The sequence below is a fragment of the Uranotaenia lowii genome, chromosome 2, assembly GCF_029784155.1.
Source record: "Uranotaenia lowii strain MFRU-FL chromosome 2, ASM2978415v1, whole genome shotgun sequence".
Lineage (NCBI taxonomy): Eukaryota > Metazoa > Arthropoda > Insecta > Diptera > Culicidae > Uranotaenia > Uranotaenia lowii.
The window spans coordinates 369,038,646-369,056,750 of NC_073692.1; the positions used below are offsets into that span (position 1 = coordinate 369,038,646).

The 18,105-nt window shown below is 30.3% G+C and overlaps 1 protein-coding gene across 1 annotated transcript in view; it reads right to left on the reverse strand.

The window, feature by feature from the left end:
* Positions 1–300: 300 nt before the first annotated feature.
* The window catches only part of LOC129743155 (orexin receptor type 2-like), a 240,681-nt gene continuing 222,876 nt past the window's right edge, over positions 301–18,105 (reverse strand). The window contains exons 8-9 of the mRNA XM_055735124.1: positions 15,914–16,101; positions 301–9,686 (exon numbers count right to left, since the gene is read on the reverse strand). Of these exons, the coding sequence (XP_055591099.1) occupies positions 9,219–9,686; positions 15,914–16,101 (656 nt within the window). The 3' untranslated portion in view covers positions 301–9,218. The remainder of the gene's footprint in view (positions 9,687–15,913; positions 16,102–18,105) is intronic.

An 18,105-nucleotide genomic window follows, 5' to 3' on the forward strand; every position in this document is an offset into this window, starting at 1 on the left:
CAGGTTCAAGAAAATTCTGCTTGAAATATACTTTATTGGCTTGTTGTTTAACATTATTTATATTGTAGATACTTCAAAAGCAAAGAATTAAAAAAAAATCATAATGTATCGAGTTTACAAGAGTTGAAAATTAATTTGTTTTGAACATCAAACTTCATCTTTAATATTTAATCAACATTAATCTTTTAATATTTTATACATTTTCACTAAGGGTTTTTTTAAATGAAATCTTTAAGATCCTTTATTTATTTTTTAAAGCTTAAAAAAACTGGAAACTTTTAGAACTTATTTTCGAAACTAACAATTTTAAATGAATAACTTTGATATCAAAGAACTAAAACCCGACTAATGAGATACTTCTAGAAGGTATAATTTTTTTTTTACTTTTCTTTAGGTATGTATTTTTTAAATAAACATTTTTAGGAAAAAAATTTGTAAACAAACCCCCATAAGGCAGTTCTTTCTACGGCTCTGTCTGAGAGTAAGAAAAGCTATTTGGAGTCAAATCTCGGAAAAAGCCTTAATAACGATACTAATTTCTTATTATTTGCTGTAATATTCTTGATTCATATATCAATACGGTGAAATGGGTGTAAGTTGTGCGTTTTTCATTTAATAGCAGATTTTTCCCAACGAGAAAAAGCGGTTAAGAAACACCAAATGGTGGCTCCAGAGAGCTATTTTATGATTTTGTAGAATCTGGGATTGAGCGATCGTGAGGGAGAGATCAACAAAAAACGATTCTGTTGGATAGTCCCGGGATAAATTCATGATTTCGAGGCGAATGATCGATCTTTCCATTTTGTTGAAAGAAACGCAGCTTATTAAAAAAAGCAAACGAAGAACACGATTCGTGTTACACGAAAGCTCGTATTCAGTACTGGACTAAGTAAAATACGCACTCGATAGAAAAAATTCCAATCTGTGTATCTTTTGTCACATAAAGATTATCAACTTGAAACAATCTGATGAATTGTAGTATTTTTGATACACTTAAGCTTAGTTCATTTAAAAATGGGACTGTTACATCTGCGTGTATCTAAAAAAACATTCGTTTGATCGAAATCGTTTTTATGGAGAAAATAAAGATTATTTTATGATGAATCATGGAAAAATTTGTTTTTTATAAGAAATATTTCTACTTTATTCTTTGTATTATCCATCGGTCGACGCACATTTTTTTTAAAATGAAATGCGATGAGAGCTGATTCTGGTCTGATGGTGGCTCCAGAGAGTGAAATTATACAATCATATCAATTTACTACAATCATCTAAGATCTAGATTCAGCGTTTGATTTGAACGTTGTGAGTAAGCATTTATAATCCGAAACAAAAGTCACAATTTAGGATATGAATTTGTATATTTTCATAGGATGATATGAAAATTGATTTTAATTTATTATCAGGGATTCAATGGAATGAATATTTTTTAAATCCTCTGATTTGAAGATAGGCGCATAGATTAAGCAATTGAATAAAAAAATGCAATTCACCTAATTATCACTTTAAAATTATACGGTTGGTATACATATACAAAATTTTCTTCTCTCTGTGACTAAAAAGTAGTCAGAGAGGGAAAGAACTAGTGCACGTAGGCGTGGGAGATATCTTTAATTCATGAAATTGCTAACATATCTACTACGTTCATCTACTGATGGACCTGAACTGACGTAAAAATGTAGACAGAAATTGAAGGATTATGAAAATAGGTTCAACTAAAAGGGAATTTTGATTTTACTGCACTTTTGCTTGTTTAAGTGTACAACAAGATGTCAGCTACAGAATTGACACAATAATTGGAACACGAACTCACAAACGGTAATTGTTTGTTTTTTTCACATTCTCTGCAAAATTGTTGAGACTTGGGATGAGTAAATTTTTTCAATCTTTTTTAAAAAAATATCTGTGGAATTCATTGGAACGCAACGATGTTCAAGTGCTTTTTTTCTCGAAATCAGCCTTTACGCACTTATACCCCTTTGGCTCCAAGGGCCTCAAATATAAAATTTTACGGTGTAAGAGTTTAAATTCAAAAAGTTCTTATTCAAATTTTTAAATTCAAGGTAGAGCGTTAAGAAACAAAAGATTCCTATTGTTACTGGAGAATGAGAGGATTGTGTGTATATTGTGTTTATTTTGTGTTTTAGAGCCAATGATGGAAAATTAAGTAGCTCAAAAAAGCTGTTTTAACATGAACGAATAAGTGCTTTGGGATAGATATAATTCAAAACAAAGGCAACAAAACTCCCTGTTTTCCTTGGGACAAAGAATTTGAGAACTGATTTCGATTAATTTTAAGGCACTGAATCCAAATTTGATTTTTTTTAAATATAAACTCCTGTTTCCGGTTTAACTTTTAAAAACAGGTTTGAATTCATGTGCATTTTTTTTTTTTGCAAAACTTTTGTTTATAACAATAAAGATCTAGAAAAAAAATAGAAAAGAGATCTAGAAATTCCCGGAGACCATGAACAATTTTGACTTCTAAGAAAAAGCTTTTAGAAGTTTTTTTTATTGTTTATTATTCAAAAAGGCCGGATTTTGCTCGGATTTATACACAATATAAGCAACCCCAAACCAAAATCTTATTTTTAGTTACCATTATTTACTATTTTCGAGTCGAATGCAAATTTTTGCCTTGTTTCATCGAAACTTGTAAACATTTTTTTTAAAATTTTAATTTACGATGTAAACGCCACTGATGTGACTTGATAAATAAATTATTTTACATGTGTTAATTTTTATCCTTTTCTCTTGAACTTTATGAGAAACACCAGGATTTCTGCGGATTTGCCAGGATATTGCTAGATTTTTTAGTTGAAAATTTTCAAAATCTCAGATTTTTCCAGTTTTTTCTTGTGTAGAAATTCTCGGGTTTGCCTGCCCCGGATACGTTTAGAAAAAAACTCTAAAAATTTTATGTGGTATACAAAATTCTTCAAAAAATAAGATTTTTCATTTGTGTCGTTCATCGACACCTTTTTCATTCGTTTCACTTAGAAAAAAATTAATAGTCTTGTATGTATGCTTGAAATTCGAAAACAAATCAATGAAAATAAAGTTCCAATAGCAGCGTACCTCAGAATCTTATTTTGGAAATGTTATTTCAGAGATAAATTTATATTTAGAAATAACCAGAGAAAAAAATAGAGCGATAATCTGGATTGACAATGAGAATTGTACATTAGAATTGATGATAATAATAAATCACTCATTTAGTGAAATATTTCAAAATAATATTGAATTAGTTAACAATCGTTTTTCAATTCATGACAACTATTTTCAAGCACCTATCTCAATTATTTGCTTTTTCAAACGTATAGATGTAAAATGAGAATAATTAAAATAAATAAAAATAATTAAATGAGCCTTAAACTGATCTAAAGAAATCCAGATAAAAATTCATAACTAAAAGCTTTTTTTTCTTTATTTACTTCTACAACAACATTTATATTATTTTCACTAAAAATAACATTTCTCACAAGAGATTTCTTAATTAACTCCTAAGCTCATAATTTTTAAACTTCCAGATGACACAAATTATGAAAAAAAAAACTATATTTTCTTGCATGGAATATTATAGGTTCACAGATTTAAGTTGTATTAGTTGTATCGTGGCTCCAGAGAGCTTAATTCATTTGAATAAATTTGACAAGGCTGATTTAGTTTACAGTAATCCGTTTGAAAACAACGACTGGGTGTAAGAAAAGCGAATTAGAGAAAAAACTTTTGACAAAAAGTTCTAAACAACGATGGACGATTTCAGAGGCTTGTATGTTTCAATAGTCTTGATAAATATCTCAATATGACTAAGTGGATACAAAATTCGTTTTTTTTTTAATTATAATGTTAAATTCTAAGCAAATTATGCAGAACAAGAAAATGCAATGAAACTGGTGGCTCCAGAGAGCTAATCAAATGTTTGATATTTTTTAATTTGTCGATAGAAACGCTGCTTAAAATGGATACGAAAGTTAAATATATGTTAACCTTCTACCTAAATAACAAGAAAGAGGAATATTTCCAATCTGCTTGAATTCATCCAATATGAATATTAATACTTCTAAGGAGTGTATTCGAAAAAAATGCACACTTTGTTTCGAGTATAACTTTTGAATGCATGGATGGAAATTGATGAAATTTTCAGTGAAGCTACCTGGTACAACCTGTCAGGTGGTTTTTGAGATAGCGTCCAGTGCTGAAGTTCATTGACAATTTTTTTTGGGCTGGTTCGGGAAAAATCCAGAAAAGTCTCAGTGGAAGACCCAAGAACAGCTGGAAATCAACTATTCGATCAAAGTTCACGTGATAAATCGTTGAAGAAGTCCTAAAGGATCCAATAGTGAGCTAAAATTTGAATAAAAGTGAAGATGATAGATTCCATGAAGAGAGAGGAATGAGAGGGTTTTTCCAAGCTCAATCCGAAAATATGATAAAAGAAAGTGATAAAAAAAAGTCAAACTTTTCAGACTGGTTCGTATAGCTGACTTATAAATAGGTATGACTTCTTTTTATAACGTAGAAAAGATGCCTACCGATAAAATAAACAAAATATGGTGTTCAAATTGTGCGCAAAATATTTGGACTGCTTGTGGCGGAATTCCCGGAAATTATAATAAAAAAATGGGAAACGCTAAAAAAACCGGGAAATTCCCATAGGCTTCGGGAAAAGTACTAAATTACTAAAAATGTACGGAATCTAAATTAGAAAAATGGATCAGATTGAGCAAGGAAGATGGTAGTTGATGTTTGACTTAGACTTGATTTTTATTTTTTCAAAAAACTGGTTGATACATTGAATTGGATAAAAAATGTTATTTCGTTCGATATCTTAGTGCAAAAGTGAAAAACGACAAAGAGTCTTAAAAACCAAACAATTCCAATAAAGAATCTGAATGTTCTATTTTGAAACACTCATCATTTAAAACTTCCGATTCGTAAACTGTGTGCAGTAGCAAAATCATCGGCATAGAAAAGAAATATTTCAAAACAAAAGGATTATTATTATTAAGTTTTATTAGTGACACTTTACCAACAAAACGATAGTTATCTGCAAATCTACGTTTAAATAATTTGATGAATGACCTTAAATCAAGCTAACGAACTTCTATCAATAGCGAAAAATCTGTCTCAATAATTTAAAATTTTTGCAGCAAAAATAAGTCAAGTTTGTCGGTTAAAGTATTTAGTTTTTTGGTCTTGGGTTTTATAATTGTTAATTGAATTTTTGAGGCATTAAAAATTCAAAAATGCCATATAGGTAAATGCCAAAAAGAAGCAGTAGAGTCATGAAATTTCATTTTAAATTTTTCTCGGGATCCTGAGAATTCCTGGGAAAAGGATCGTCAAATTTCCCGGGATCACTAAAATGACAGGGAAATGGACACTCTGATGGGGAAATATTTTGAAAACATTCGTAATGGACAGCAAAACGAACTCTTCAACGGTCACCTGGCAGGATTCCAATCAGAAACTTTTCGTTGACAAGTCTTGCCTGTGTTTCCCGGAAATAAACAAGGAAATAAATGAAAAATAAATGAAAAATGGTCTAGTGCTTGAGAAGGCTAACCATCTGTGGAAACTCCAAATTACTCATTCTTTCATTAAGATGGGTACGATGAATGGCTGAAAACACAAAAAAAATACAAAAAGACTGCCTCCAAATGCAACCGTTTTGCCTGTAAAGCATTTTAATAAGTCCTCCACAGTTTGAAATCTGTTTGAGTTGGATCTGGAATCATGCCATTACGCAAAAAAACTGGTGGGGGATAAAAAGTCAAATATGTTGTTTTTGTTCCGAAGAAGGACTATCGGCTAAATTTGTTATAAATTCGATAAAATTTAAAATTTTGAGGTATTCTGAAGATCAAGCTTCAGGAAAAAGAAAACTTTATCAAAAATCGCCTTGATTTGAAAAAAGGTGGTTCATTGTATGCGTTATAGATGATGCACGTGCAACCCACAAATTAAAGTCGAATTATTTTTCTTTAGGACGGTATCTTAAAAACCACTTGCCAGAACATTACAAAAATTTCATCAATTTACTACATCCATGCATTCAAAAGTTATTCACAAAACAGAGTGTTTATTTTTTTTTTTAAAATACATCAATTATTGATTTCAATTCAACTTTTGATTAAATCTCTTGAAGCAGCAACAAAAATACCCAAACGATTTCCGTTAGATTTCATGTAACTTTTGTTAGCATCGAAGTAAATCTGATTAACAATGAATGAAATTCAATCTGGAAAAATGGAATGGGTTCGTATGTATGGGTATGTAAAAATCTTTCGAAGTCAAATGATAAAAAAAATCGAATATATCTTATTCCTAAATGTACGTATTTTAATTTAGTTATATGGTTTTAATCGTCATAATTTTTTATGATTATAATTTAAAACCATATAACAAACAATCATTGGCAAAAAGAAAAAATACAACAAGAAAATATGGTTCAAAAATTGACACTTGGCCAAAAAGTAAGAACGCGGAATAGATAAAATGTGAAATGCGAAAAAATCGACAAGTAGCAACTATGCGCAGCGAATCTAAAAAATGGCAACGTCGCTAGAACTGTTCTCGCATAAGGAAAGCTCGTAGGCCCATGGGTTGTTACGTTTTTTGCTCGTTTGAAGTGCGCGTAAAAACACGCTCTCAAACCACTGGGCTCGCTATACATGGGAATTCTCTTTCTGAGTTTCTCATGTATAGTTAGCTAGTGTAGAGCAAAGGCGGGAGCAATTCATAGGAGCTTTTCATCAACATGCCCTCTAGCCTAAAATTTCAACACCTTTCAAGCTTTCTTCTATTGGCGCACTAATGCCTGTCTATCCACCTTTCTTTCAAATTTCTATAAAATAAATTCTCTCTAGTTTTTATTCCGCCGCACATGCCATTAAAATTATAATCGTATTTTAATTTAGGTATAACGTTACGAAACCAGTTTCTTTAAAAAATTTGCAATAAATGGTACGGCACATTCAATCATCCGGCCCTTGCTAAAATAAGTACTTGCTAAGAGTCCATTGAGAAAATAAAATATATATTTTATATATTGAAAATCTTCTTTAAAGTTTTATTTTCTGAAACATAGGATCTGGCATTGGTAGTTTTGGAATATTTGCAATTATAGCTTCTAGTTTCTAGGTTTTTCGTCTGTATTTTGATTAAAGTTGAATATGAAGAGTAAAAACAGACTGTGACGAACTTATTATCCAATGCATGGTGGCTCCAGAGAGCAATCAATCCATATTGAAATTAATTTCCTCAATCTCTTTGAAATCATTATGATCGGATTCCAGAAACTCGGTTTTAAATTTTCAGCTCGATAACAATTTTAGGAACTGAAATAACCCTAATCCGCGCTTGAGTGTCAATATGACACTATTGGAAGTTTAGCGGCTTGTAACTTTCTTCGAGTGCATCCAAATAAAACAATTTCTTCGGGGGCCCTCAATCAATTCTCGAAATCTTTAATTTTTCATCACTACTTTTTTATGGACGCACCCTGAAAGCCCAGGAAAAAACTCCCTAATCAGACCTTGAGTGTCAATTTGACACTCCACGCTTAAAACCGCTATATCTCTCTCGTTTTTCAACCGATTTGAACAATATTTATAGTTTTGGAAACCTCGTAACGTAACTCAAATGTGTTTCAAAAATATGTTTTTTCTCTTAAAACTTCGTTCAAAGTTGAAGAAAATCTGAGGAATTGCAAATGAACAAAAAGTTCGAAAAACAGCTTCCTTTGAAAATTCGTCAAAAATTCTGTGTTTCGTATTTTGAAACACTAAAAATGCAAAAATGTGCCAAATTACGTCAACTTTCCAATCCTGTTTTCAAAATTAATTTGGTATGCCTTAAACAATTTTGACGATTCATTGATTGAAAAGTTCGAGTTTCACACCACTTTTTTACATTTTTTGTGGTCATGATCTTAAAAAAATCAAAAAATATATACAGTCTATTCCGAAGCAAGTTTTTTCGGATTTTTTTCTTAGACTTTGAATAACGGAAAACTTTGTAGGTTGTAGATTTGTAGGTGAATATAGTCAAAAATAATATTTGAGTTACATTACGAAGTTTCCAAAACTATAAATTTTGTGAAAATCGGTTTAGAAAGTAGAGAGAGATATTGGTTTTAGTCAGGAGTGTCAAATTGACATTGCAGGGACTGTATCGGGTAAAAGTTTCAGGGACGGATGAGGATTAAGCATCATCCAGGTTTTGGTACAATTTGTTTTTAGGAGTGTGAATTAATTATTACAGCCTCAAATCGCTGTATGTGTCTGAGCTATTTACCGATGTGAAAAAATGTGTAGCATTAGACTGAGTCGATTGTGGGTCATTTTCGAATTTCTTAAACCCTGAGGTCTGGAAAGCTTCGTTTTGGTTCAAAACTTATCCATGATTTTTTGCAGAATTTTTATGTAACGATTACATGAGTAAATTTGAACTTTTAAGTTTATATGGGAAAATTGAATATTTTTGTACTGAAAAATCAACATCAGTTTTGTTTCTTCTGTGGAACCAAGCCTGCTCATGGTTTTGATGCCAATTTACTAAGCAAGCATTGTTTCGGATTTTTGTAGCTTGAATGACGACCGTAACAATTGTATTGTGATTTTTTAGCATTACAATTCTTATTTATAGTTCCATTAAGATATAAAATAGTTTTACATTGTGTATCTCAATTGCAGAAAAAGGCTTCCACCATAGCTCATTTAATAGAATGCTAATCATATCACATAGTTAAGTCGAACGCAAATGTACTGATTAAGTTTGCTGTTACTGTTCTGTGTCCGATGACTAAATAAACATAAAAAATCAGGAAACAAAATACATATATTGATCAGCGGTGGCTCCAGAGAGCTTGAATTTTTTGTATTCGAATTTTTCTTGATCTTGCCTTGTCAATCAGATTTAAAATTTTAATTTGGAATTGAGAATTCTGTTTCGGATCCTCAATGCAAGAACTGCCCAAGTTTTCCAGAGTTAGATTTTTCAGGACTACAATGTGAGCTCAGGATCAGTCGTTCACGCCTTTACATATAAGGTTTGACATTTTATGTCTCTTCAAACAATCTGACAGCAGCACCGACACGTCATCGCTTTATCTTATTCTCTTAGTTCAGCTCGTGTCTCCCTGTGTCTCCGTGTCCAACTCCCAACTCGTTGCCGCGATTTCTTCTGCGCCAGGAAACGTGCAACTTCGCCCGTCAGGTGCCATTAATCTTGCAATTGCTGGATTTGTTCACAATCACTACCATCGAGGAGGAACTGCCATGATGGCCGCCGTGGCTGACTGAGCCACTTCCGGCGTTCTCTGGGCCGCCCATCATCATCGCCATCGATCCATTGCCCATGGCCGGTTGATTATTGGCAGCGGCCGGGGAGTTGTTGTTGTTGTTATTATTGATGCTGTTGTTATTACTAAGACTGGCCCCATTCTGGGCGTTCTGATGGGCGCCGCCATTGCCGTTGTTGATGGCAACCGTCAGTTGACCGGAAGCATCTACTCCACCTCCACCTGAAACGCCATCCACGTTCTTGGTCAGCGCCAGCCGTTCCTCGAGCGATACCGGCGAGATTTGCGGTGCCGTTAGACTGCCCGGGTGATTGATGCTGTTCCTGGCATGATGATGATGATGGTGGCGACTTCCGTTGAACGATGTCTGCTGGGTGTGCTGCGCGGCGAAATTGAAGAACAAAATATGGAGAGAGAAAATGGAAATCGAGAGCTTTAGTTTGATCAGTTGAACGTACATGTACAATGCAATGACGCGAGAACGGATAAGGGTTTGATGAGGGTACAAACACGGGCTGACATCCAAGGTTAATTGATTATGGAGGGTTATGATTAGTGTAATTGAAAAATCAATCTTGTATACGAGGGTTTGCGATCTGCGAGAAACAAAAGGTGCTTGGGATATTTGTGAAATGGTGGCTAAATAAGCTTAAAGTGAAACTAAACTAAGGAGGAGCTGTTAAAAAATAGTGCATTGTCATCGTAAACTTTGGCATGTTACATCAAATGGGCGATGGTTGCGAAAAGTTATCCATTCTCTCCTTGAGAAAAACTCGTAAGATCTACCACAAGTTGTATGAAATTTAAGCTACATCTCACTTGCACTAATGCATAATCATCACCTAAATTCGGCAACGTTTCCATTGGCGATTGATTTAAATGATTTTCTTCATGATTTTTGGAGATTATTGAAGAAGGTTTTCCCTGTATTCAATTTATTTCAAACTTGACTGTTCATACGAGTACCCCATATGACCGAGATCTTGAACAATGAAAACCATCTTATTCCTAGAGTCAAAATTTATGAAAATCAGTATAAGTCTTTGTCTATCTCGTCAATTTTTTAATCTTAAATGAATTGTGAAGATTTCCATGATTCGGTAATGCAATTTTCTAGATCGCGACGGACTTTATCATGGCATAAAAGTGGTTTTTGAACAGTAGACTGCCCAAATTTGTATGGGAAATTCAAAACCTGTAAAAGTTATGTGCTGCAGGCTAAAATTAATCCTAGGCTTAGTGCAAGATCTAATGCCAAATTTGGGCCAGATCGGATCACGGGAAGGACGAAAATTTGTATGGGATTTTGAGACATTTTGATCAGGAGAAACATGAAAAACCAGTTTTTCATCAATAACTTTTATTTCCTTCGCCGATTTCTTTTGGCTTTTAGCCTCTTTCCTTAGAAAAGTTAGCCCATTTTTGGAGCTTAATAACTTTTTTACCTTAATTTGAATCAAATTGCAGTCTCAGGATGAAATATTTATCATAATTTGGGCTTCAAGAAAACCCGTTTTTAAAAGAAATCGGACGAAGGAATTAAAAGTTATTGATGTAAAACTGGGTTTTCTTGTTTCTCCTGAACAAAATGTTTCAAAATCCGACACAAACTTCAGGCTCGTTGAGCGACCCCTTCCTATGATCCGATCTGGTCCAAATTTGGTATGAGATCTTGCACTAGGCCTAGGACCAATTTTAGCCTGCAGCACATAACTTTTTACAGGTTTTGAATTTCCCATACAAATTTGGGCAGTTTACTGTTCAAAGATCAATTTTATGACATGATAAAGTTCGTCGCGATCTAGAAAATTGCATTACCGAATCATCAAAATCTTCGCAATTTATTTAAGGTTAAAAAATTGACGAGATAGGCAAATACTTATACTGATTTTTATAAACTTTGACTCTAGGAATATGATGGTTTTCATTGCTCAAGATCTCCAAAAGTTGCAAACATTCCAAAATAAAATTATATACATTAGAAAGGGTAATCTTTAAACTTTCTTGAACATATAGTTTCATTTGTATGCATGAGCTTTTACTACTAAAATTACTTAACTGAAAGATGGTAGATTGGCAAATTGAAAGCCATGAAAGTTGAAAGTTTGTCATTTCTAATGTATATAATTTTTTTTGGTATGTTGGCAATTTTTGGATATATTGAGCAATGAAAACATGCAATTTTTTAAAAGAAATCACCCAAAAAGTACCATTAAATTACAAAATAGGGACCTGACACCTTCAATGAAGTTAAGGACAGAACGCCATAGTGTGGTAAATTCAATAAAGTTGTGTAGTTTTACAATCGTCACAACTCTCTCATACAAAGTTTATCTCAAAAATCGCTTCAAAAAAAGTTAAACAAATTTATCATTTTTTGAGGTTAGTTTTTAAAAAAAAGGTCTTTTAAACATGTTGTTTTGAAAGATAGAGCTTTAACGTCTTCAACAAAGTTTTTTTTTAAATTTGATGAACTACAACATGGGGGGTCAACATTTTCAACAGGTGGGCCAAATTTCAGAAATGAGATTGGCTGGCGGGCCAATAAAAACAAATTAATTTGGAATATTAAAAAAAAAACAGAACACAACGAGTCAGATTAAGCTTGCTAGATTGCCCGGTTTTATTCAGGTTTGCCCGGATATTTAATTCAAAATTTGGAAAAAGTCCGGTCTGACTCGGTTGCCCGGATTTCATTGAAAAATGCTCGGAAGCTTGAAATACGATTAAGAATCTGCTGATAAATTGTGATGGACATTTTTTTCAAGTTTTTTTTTACTATTGATATTGCCTGGAATTTTGGTCGACAATTTTGAAATCACACACCCGGATTTTGTCAGATTTTTAGATAAAAAATAGTCCGGATTTGTCCGGCCAAGATACGTGCTGGAAAAATTTCGGTAACCTTAGTATAGATTTAGTTGGTTTATGTTACTTGCACATTTGTACAAATTTTGCTCAATTTGAAAAATAGTATAAAAATAACGCAATACTAAATGAATCATCCCTCCCAACTGAAATATGTACATACGTCAATCTTTTCTAGTCATTAAAAATATCATCGGTTTATTCATCCCAGAATTTCCATTTGGGTTACTACAATGGACATAAAGTCAATTTTATGGTCTTCAAATAAAATAAAAATTCTCGCCCATTTTCGAGAGTTTTCAAGTTTGCCGTTTTTCTTAGATAAATTTGATAGACGAATTAAAAAACCGCAGGATGGTATTGTTGAAAAAAAGTAGCGTTCACAAGCTTTTGACATTTAAAAGAATAAATTATTCAACGAACTCTAGTTATATAATGAATAATATTGATTTTCCAAAGTACGGACCTCAACCTCAACTCAATCCAACTATTTATAAATTTTCAATATCTCCATTCGACTAGTAAATTTGGGAAGCGTTTTATGAACAGGATGAATACGAGTGAGTCTTTTTTCATCATTGCACCTTCTTCAAGTCGAAATTTTGCTTAAATTATGTCGTTCTTCTGAAAGATTTGTCAGTACTAAACTAGTTCTAGTTGAATTTTACTACCAAGCTGTTAATTCTGTCTTGTTTTTTATTAATGATGTTCATAAATACGGAACAGCATGTTAATTAGAATTTATTTGTATTTGGTTTAATTTTCATAATATACCACCCTTTTCTGTAAAAGCTTAGCAAACAATAACAAATACCGAACGATTTTTATCATTTAAAAATTGTAATTGTAATTGCTTTTTTTTTATACAGTGACGGTAATCTTTTTTGTAAAATGAGGCTCGTAGAGCCAAAGGTTTATTAGTGCAAAAATGATTGATTTTAACTAGGAGGAAGTTATCTATGGCCGGACAACATTGATTATTAATGTTTTAACACCATGAAAATAAAGTAAATAGTTGCTTGACAAGGTTTTAGAAATATGGTAACCCAATCTGAAAAGGTAAACCAATAATAGGCATCGAAAGCTTTTGCCTAGTAGTTCCAAGAGGATCGTCAAAACTTTACATTTATATTGTGGTCAGTTTTTAAGGCTTGTAAATTGTGAATTGCACATAAACGTCATCGTTGGTTGGTTATCTTTCGACAACAGTAGATGTAAGAGTAATTTTTGTAAATTTTGTAATTTTTGTGATTTTTGTAAATTTTGTAGTTTTTGTCATTTTTGTCATTTTTGTGATTTTTGTAATTTTTGTAATTTTTGTAATTTTTGATTTTTTTTTGTAATTTTTATAATTTTTTGTAATTTTTGTTATTTTGGCTATGTTTGTAATTTTTGTAATTTTTATGAGTTTTGTAATTTTTGTCATTTTTGTTATTTTCGTAACTTTTGAAATTTTTAAAAGTTTTAAAATTTTTGTATTTATTGTAATTTTTGTCATTTTTATAATTTTTGTAATTTTTGTAGTTTTTGTAATTTTTTTTATTTTTGTAATTTTTTCAATTTTTGTAATTTTTGTTTTTTTTTTGTAATTTTTGTAATTTTTGTCATTTTTGTCATTTTTGTAATTTTTTGTAATTTTTGTCATTTTTGTAATTTTTGAAAATTTTGTAATTTTTGTTATTTGTGTAATTTTTGAAATTTTTGATATTTTTGTAATTTTTGTCATTTTTGTAATTTTTGTAATTTTTGTAATTTTTGTAATTTTTGTAATTTTTGTAATTTTTGTAATTTTTGTAATTTTTGTAATTTTTGTAATTTTTGTAATTTTTGTAATTTTTGTAATTTTTGTAATTTTTGTAATTTTTGTAATTTTTGTAATTTTTGTAATTTTTGTAATTTTTGTAATTTTTGTAATTTTTGTAATTTTTGTAATTTTTGTAATTTTTGTAATTTTTGTAATTTTTGTAATTTTTGTAATTTTTGTAATTTTTGTAATTTTCTAATTTTTGTAATTTTTGTAATTTTTGTAATTTTTGTAATTTTTGTAATTTTTGTAATTTTTGTAATTTTTGTCATTTTTGTAATTTTTGTCATTTGTGTAATATTTGTAATGTTTATAACTTTTGTGATTTTTATAATTTTTGTCACTTTTGTAATTTTTGTGATTTTTGTAATTTTTGTCATTTTTGTCATTTTAATAATTTTTGTAATTTTTGTAATTTTTGAAATTTTTGTAATTTATGTAATTTTTGTAATTTTCGTAATATTTTTGATTTTTGTAATTTTTGAAATTTTTGTAACTTTTGTAATTTTTGTAAATTTTGTAATTTTTGTAATTTTTGTAGTTTTTGTATATTTTGTAATTTTTGTAATTTTTGTAATTTTTGTCAGTTTTGTAATTTTTGTGATTTTTGTAATTTTTGTAATTTTTGTAATTTATGTAATTTTTGTAATTTTTGTAATTTTTGTAATTTTTGTAATTTTTGTAATTTTTGTAATTTTTGTAATTTTTGTAATTTTTGTAATTTTTGTAATTTTTGTAATTTTTGTAATTTTTGTAATTTTTGTAATTTATGTAATTTTTGTAATTTTCGTAATATTTTTGATTTTTGTAATTTTTGAAATTTTTGTAACTTTTGTAATTTTTGTAAATTTTGTATTTTTTGTATTTTTTGTAATTTTTGTAACTTTTTGAATTTTTGTAATTTTTGTCATTTTTGTCAGTTTTGTAATTTTTGTAATTTTTGTTATTTTAGATACTTTTGTCATTTTTCTCTTTTTTGTAATTTTTTGTAATTTTTGTCATTTTTGTAATTTTTGAAATTTTTGTAATTTTTGTAATTTTTGTCATTTGTGTAATTTTTGAAATTTTTGTAATTTTTGTAATTTTTGTAATTTTTGTAATTTTTGTAATTTTTGTCATTTTTGTTATTTTTGTAATTTTTGTAATTTTTGTAATTTTTGTAATGTTTGTAATTTTTGTAATTTTTGTCATTTGTGTAATATTTGTAATGTTTATAACTTTTGTGATTTTTATAATTTTTGTCACTTTTGTTAATCTTGTGATTTTTGTCATTTTTGTCATTTTAATAATTTTTGTAATTTTTGTAATTTTTGTAATTTTTGAAATTTTTGTAATTTATGTAATTTTTGTAATTTTTGTAATTTTTTTGATTTTTGTAATTTTTGAAATTTTTGTAACTTTTGTTACTTTTGTAATTTTTGTCAATTTTGTAATTTTTGTATTTTTTGTAATTTTTGTATTATTTGTAATTTTTGATATTTTTGTAATTTTTGTAATTTTTGTAATTTTTGTAATTTTTGTAATTTTTGTAATTTTTGTAATTTTTGTCATTTTTGTAATTTTTGTATATTTTGTAATTTTTGTAATTTTTTTATTTCTGTAATTTTTGAATTTTGTGTCATTTTTGTCATTTTTGTCATTTTTGTCATTTTTGTCATTTTTGTCATTTTTGTCATTTTTGTCATTTTTGTCATTTTTGTCATTTTTGTCATTTTTGTCATTTTTGACATTTTTGTCATTTTTGTCACTTTTAAGTCATTTCAAAAACCCCTATATATTTTTAAAACGAGGCATACGGCCGCATTTTCATTTGTGTCTGACAAAAATGGGTTTCGATGATGAACATCTCAATGAGGGTGTTAGAATGAGCAAGAAAGCCAAACGAGAAAACCAAAAGATAGCTAAAGGTAGAAGAAATAAAACCGGTGTTCTACCTTAATGCTAATGTTTCTTACGCTGGTCAGCTGATAGTTGCTGCGGGTGCTGGGACTCACATTCATCCGGGTGGCCGTGTGGTACATCGAGCGATCATCGTAGCCACCCACCCGACCACCCAACCTTCGGGGATTCCGCAGGCAGTGACACTTCTCCAGGGCGTTCTTGAACTCTCGTCTGAATTTACCTGGGAAAAAGGTCGAAAAAAAGGAAGAAAGTAAATTAAGCTGTTAATCCAGTTAAAATTTTGGTTCAGATCTAGGACATCCAGACGGCAATGGGCAAACTTTTCGTCAAGTGCCATCCGGGTTTTGCTGCTGCCTGAAACGGAAGCAAAACTTTCAAGTGATACTTTAAGCTTAAAACCGGTATGACGAGGTTCGTGAGGCTGCAAAAGTCCCATGGAGTCCCACTGAGCAAGGTTCTTGAGTTTTTGATTCTTGACAAACTGAGCCAAATCGTGTCCAAAGTCTAAATTGAGCGACTAATTGCATTAACAAGCACAAAAGTTGTTCCCAACTGACTGGGAGCAACTTCAGCAGCAGCAGCAAAAGCATCAGTGAAACGTTCGAGCAAGAGATGTAGATAAATCTCTTTCTTAATTAAGTTAACTGCTGCGGAGCTGAGGGGTGAACCTCTTTTCTCTTGAATGGTTTTGGAATTTAACGCTCGATATTGGATTAGCAGCGTTTCGGTTACATTCTTGTGGGTTGCTGGGTCTAATCCGGCAGTGATGACGACGCCCGAGAACAGCTTGATGGATAATCTTGAAATTTTTCGGCAAATTCGTCTCGGTTGTCTTCAAAGTTAATGCCGTTTTCGAGGAACTCTAATCGGTTAAAAAGTATTTACAGAGTTTTAGATTTATAATTTTGGATGATTTCTGTTCGGTCATGATTTCAAACCTATTAAATATTCAATTTGAAGATTTTGTAAGTCTATTATTGAATATTTATTTGACAAAACAAATCAAAGTTCTTTATAGTAATTTTTTTTAGTTATTTTTGTGTTTTTACAAGATTTTAGGTATTCTGAAGCCTAAAAAATTGAAATTCCACTTCAAAGAATCCCATGTAAAATTTGCGCCATTTCAGAGTACGGAAAGGAATTTTCCGGGATGAACTTTTTTTTGTTTCGATTATAGTCGTTTTACCATCTTTATGGCATTCGCGACTCCATCAACGTTGCAGTTTTTTTTTTAAATTTAGCTAAAAATAATAACAATACCTAAAATACATAATAAATAAGGCAAAGTACTTCTAACATCATTTTCTTAATCATAATCATCACACAAACTTAAAAAAAAATTAATTAACTAATATCAACAAAACTTCGAAAACAAATCACAATGAAATTCGAATCAGTGATATTTTCGGTAATTCATTGATAGATTTTTCAAAATAATGTTTCTGAACTAGAAATTTGCTTTAAAATAATTTCCAAGCAGTCTAGTTTTATAACTTGAAATAAATATTCCTAAAACACAGATGAAGGAAAAAAACTGTTATTTATTCTTCATCTTAATTTACAATTCTTTTTTTTTCAATTTCATCTGAAAGTTGATTGCAAAACTTTGCTGTAGTGTTTTGAATTTGAAAAAAAAAAATATCTATCGCGATTTGAAATGTGAATTTTTGATTAGGGTAAAAGTTAAAGTTATGTTTCTAAGGACACCAGAAATTCCGAATTGAAAAACATGAAAAACTTATCAAAATAATTCTAAAAATTAAAATAGTTTAAATTTAAGATTCGGTAAATTCTTTTGAAAATAAAAAAAAAACATATTACTTAGCCAAGATTTTTACCATTAAAGAAGGTTTTTTCAATAAACATGAACTACAATACTAAAAACTTATTTTTAGAATTTCATTGATAACTTAAGGGAAAAGCATTTTGGTGCTCATGTTTTGATAATGTTTTTGGTAGATAGTGTCCTGAACTTAAATCTTTTGTCAAATTTGGACTATCAAATTTAGTTTTTTTTTGCTAAGGAGTTTGAAAATGAGTCACTTTTAAGTGAAATCAAACCTTAATAACTTATTAGCTATCAAAATTGCAGTGTAGAAAAAAAAAAACATATTCTGATTATGTTATGTCCTTCATTCAATTAAGAAATTAAACTATGATGATGATGCATCATTCAATTCAACAGTTGTTAAAAATTTGGAAAAATATGATTAGGTAAAAGAAT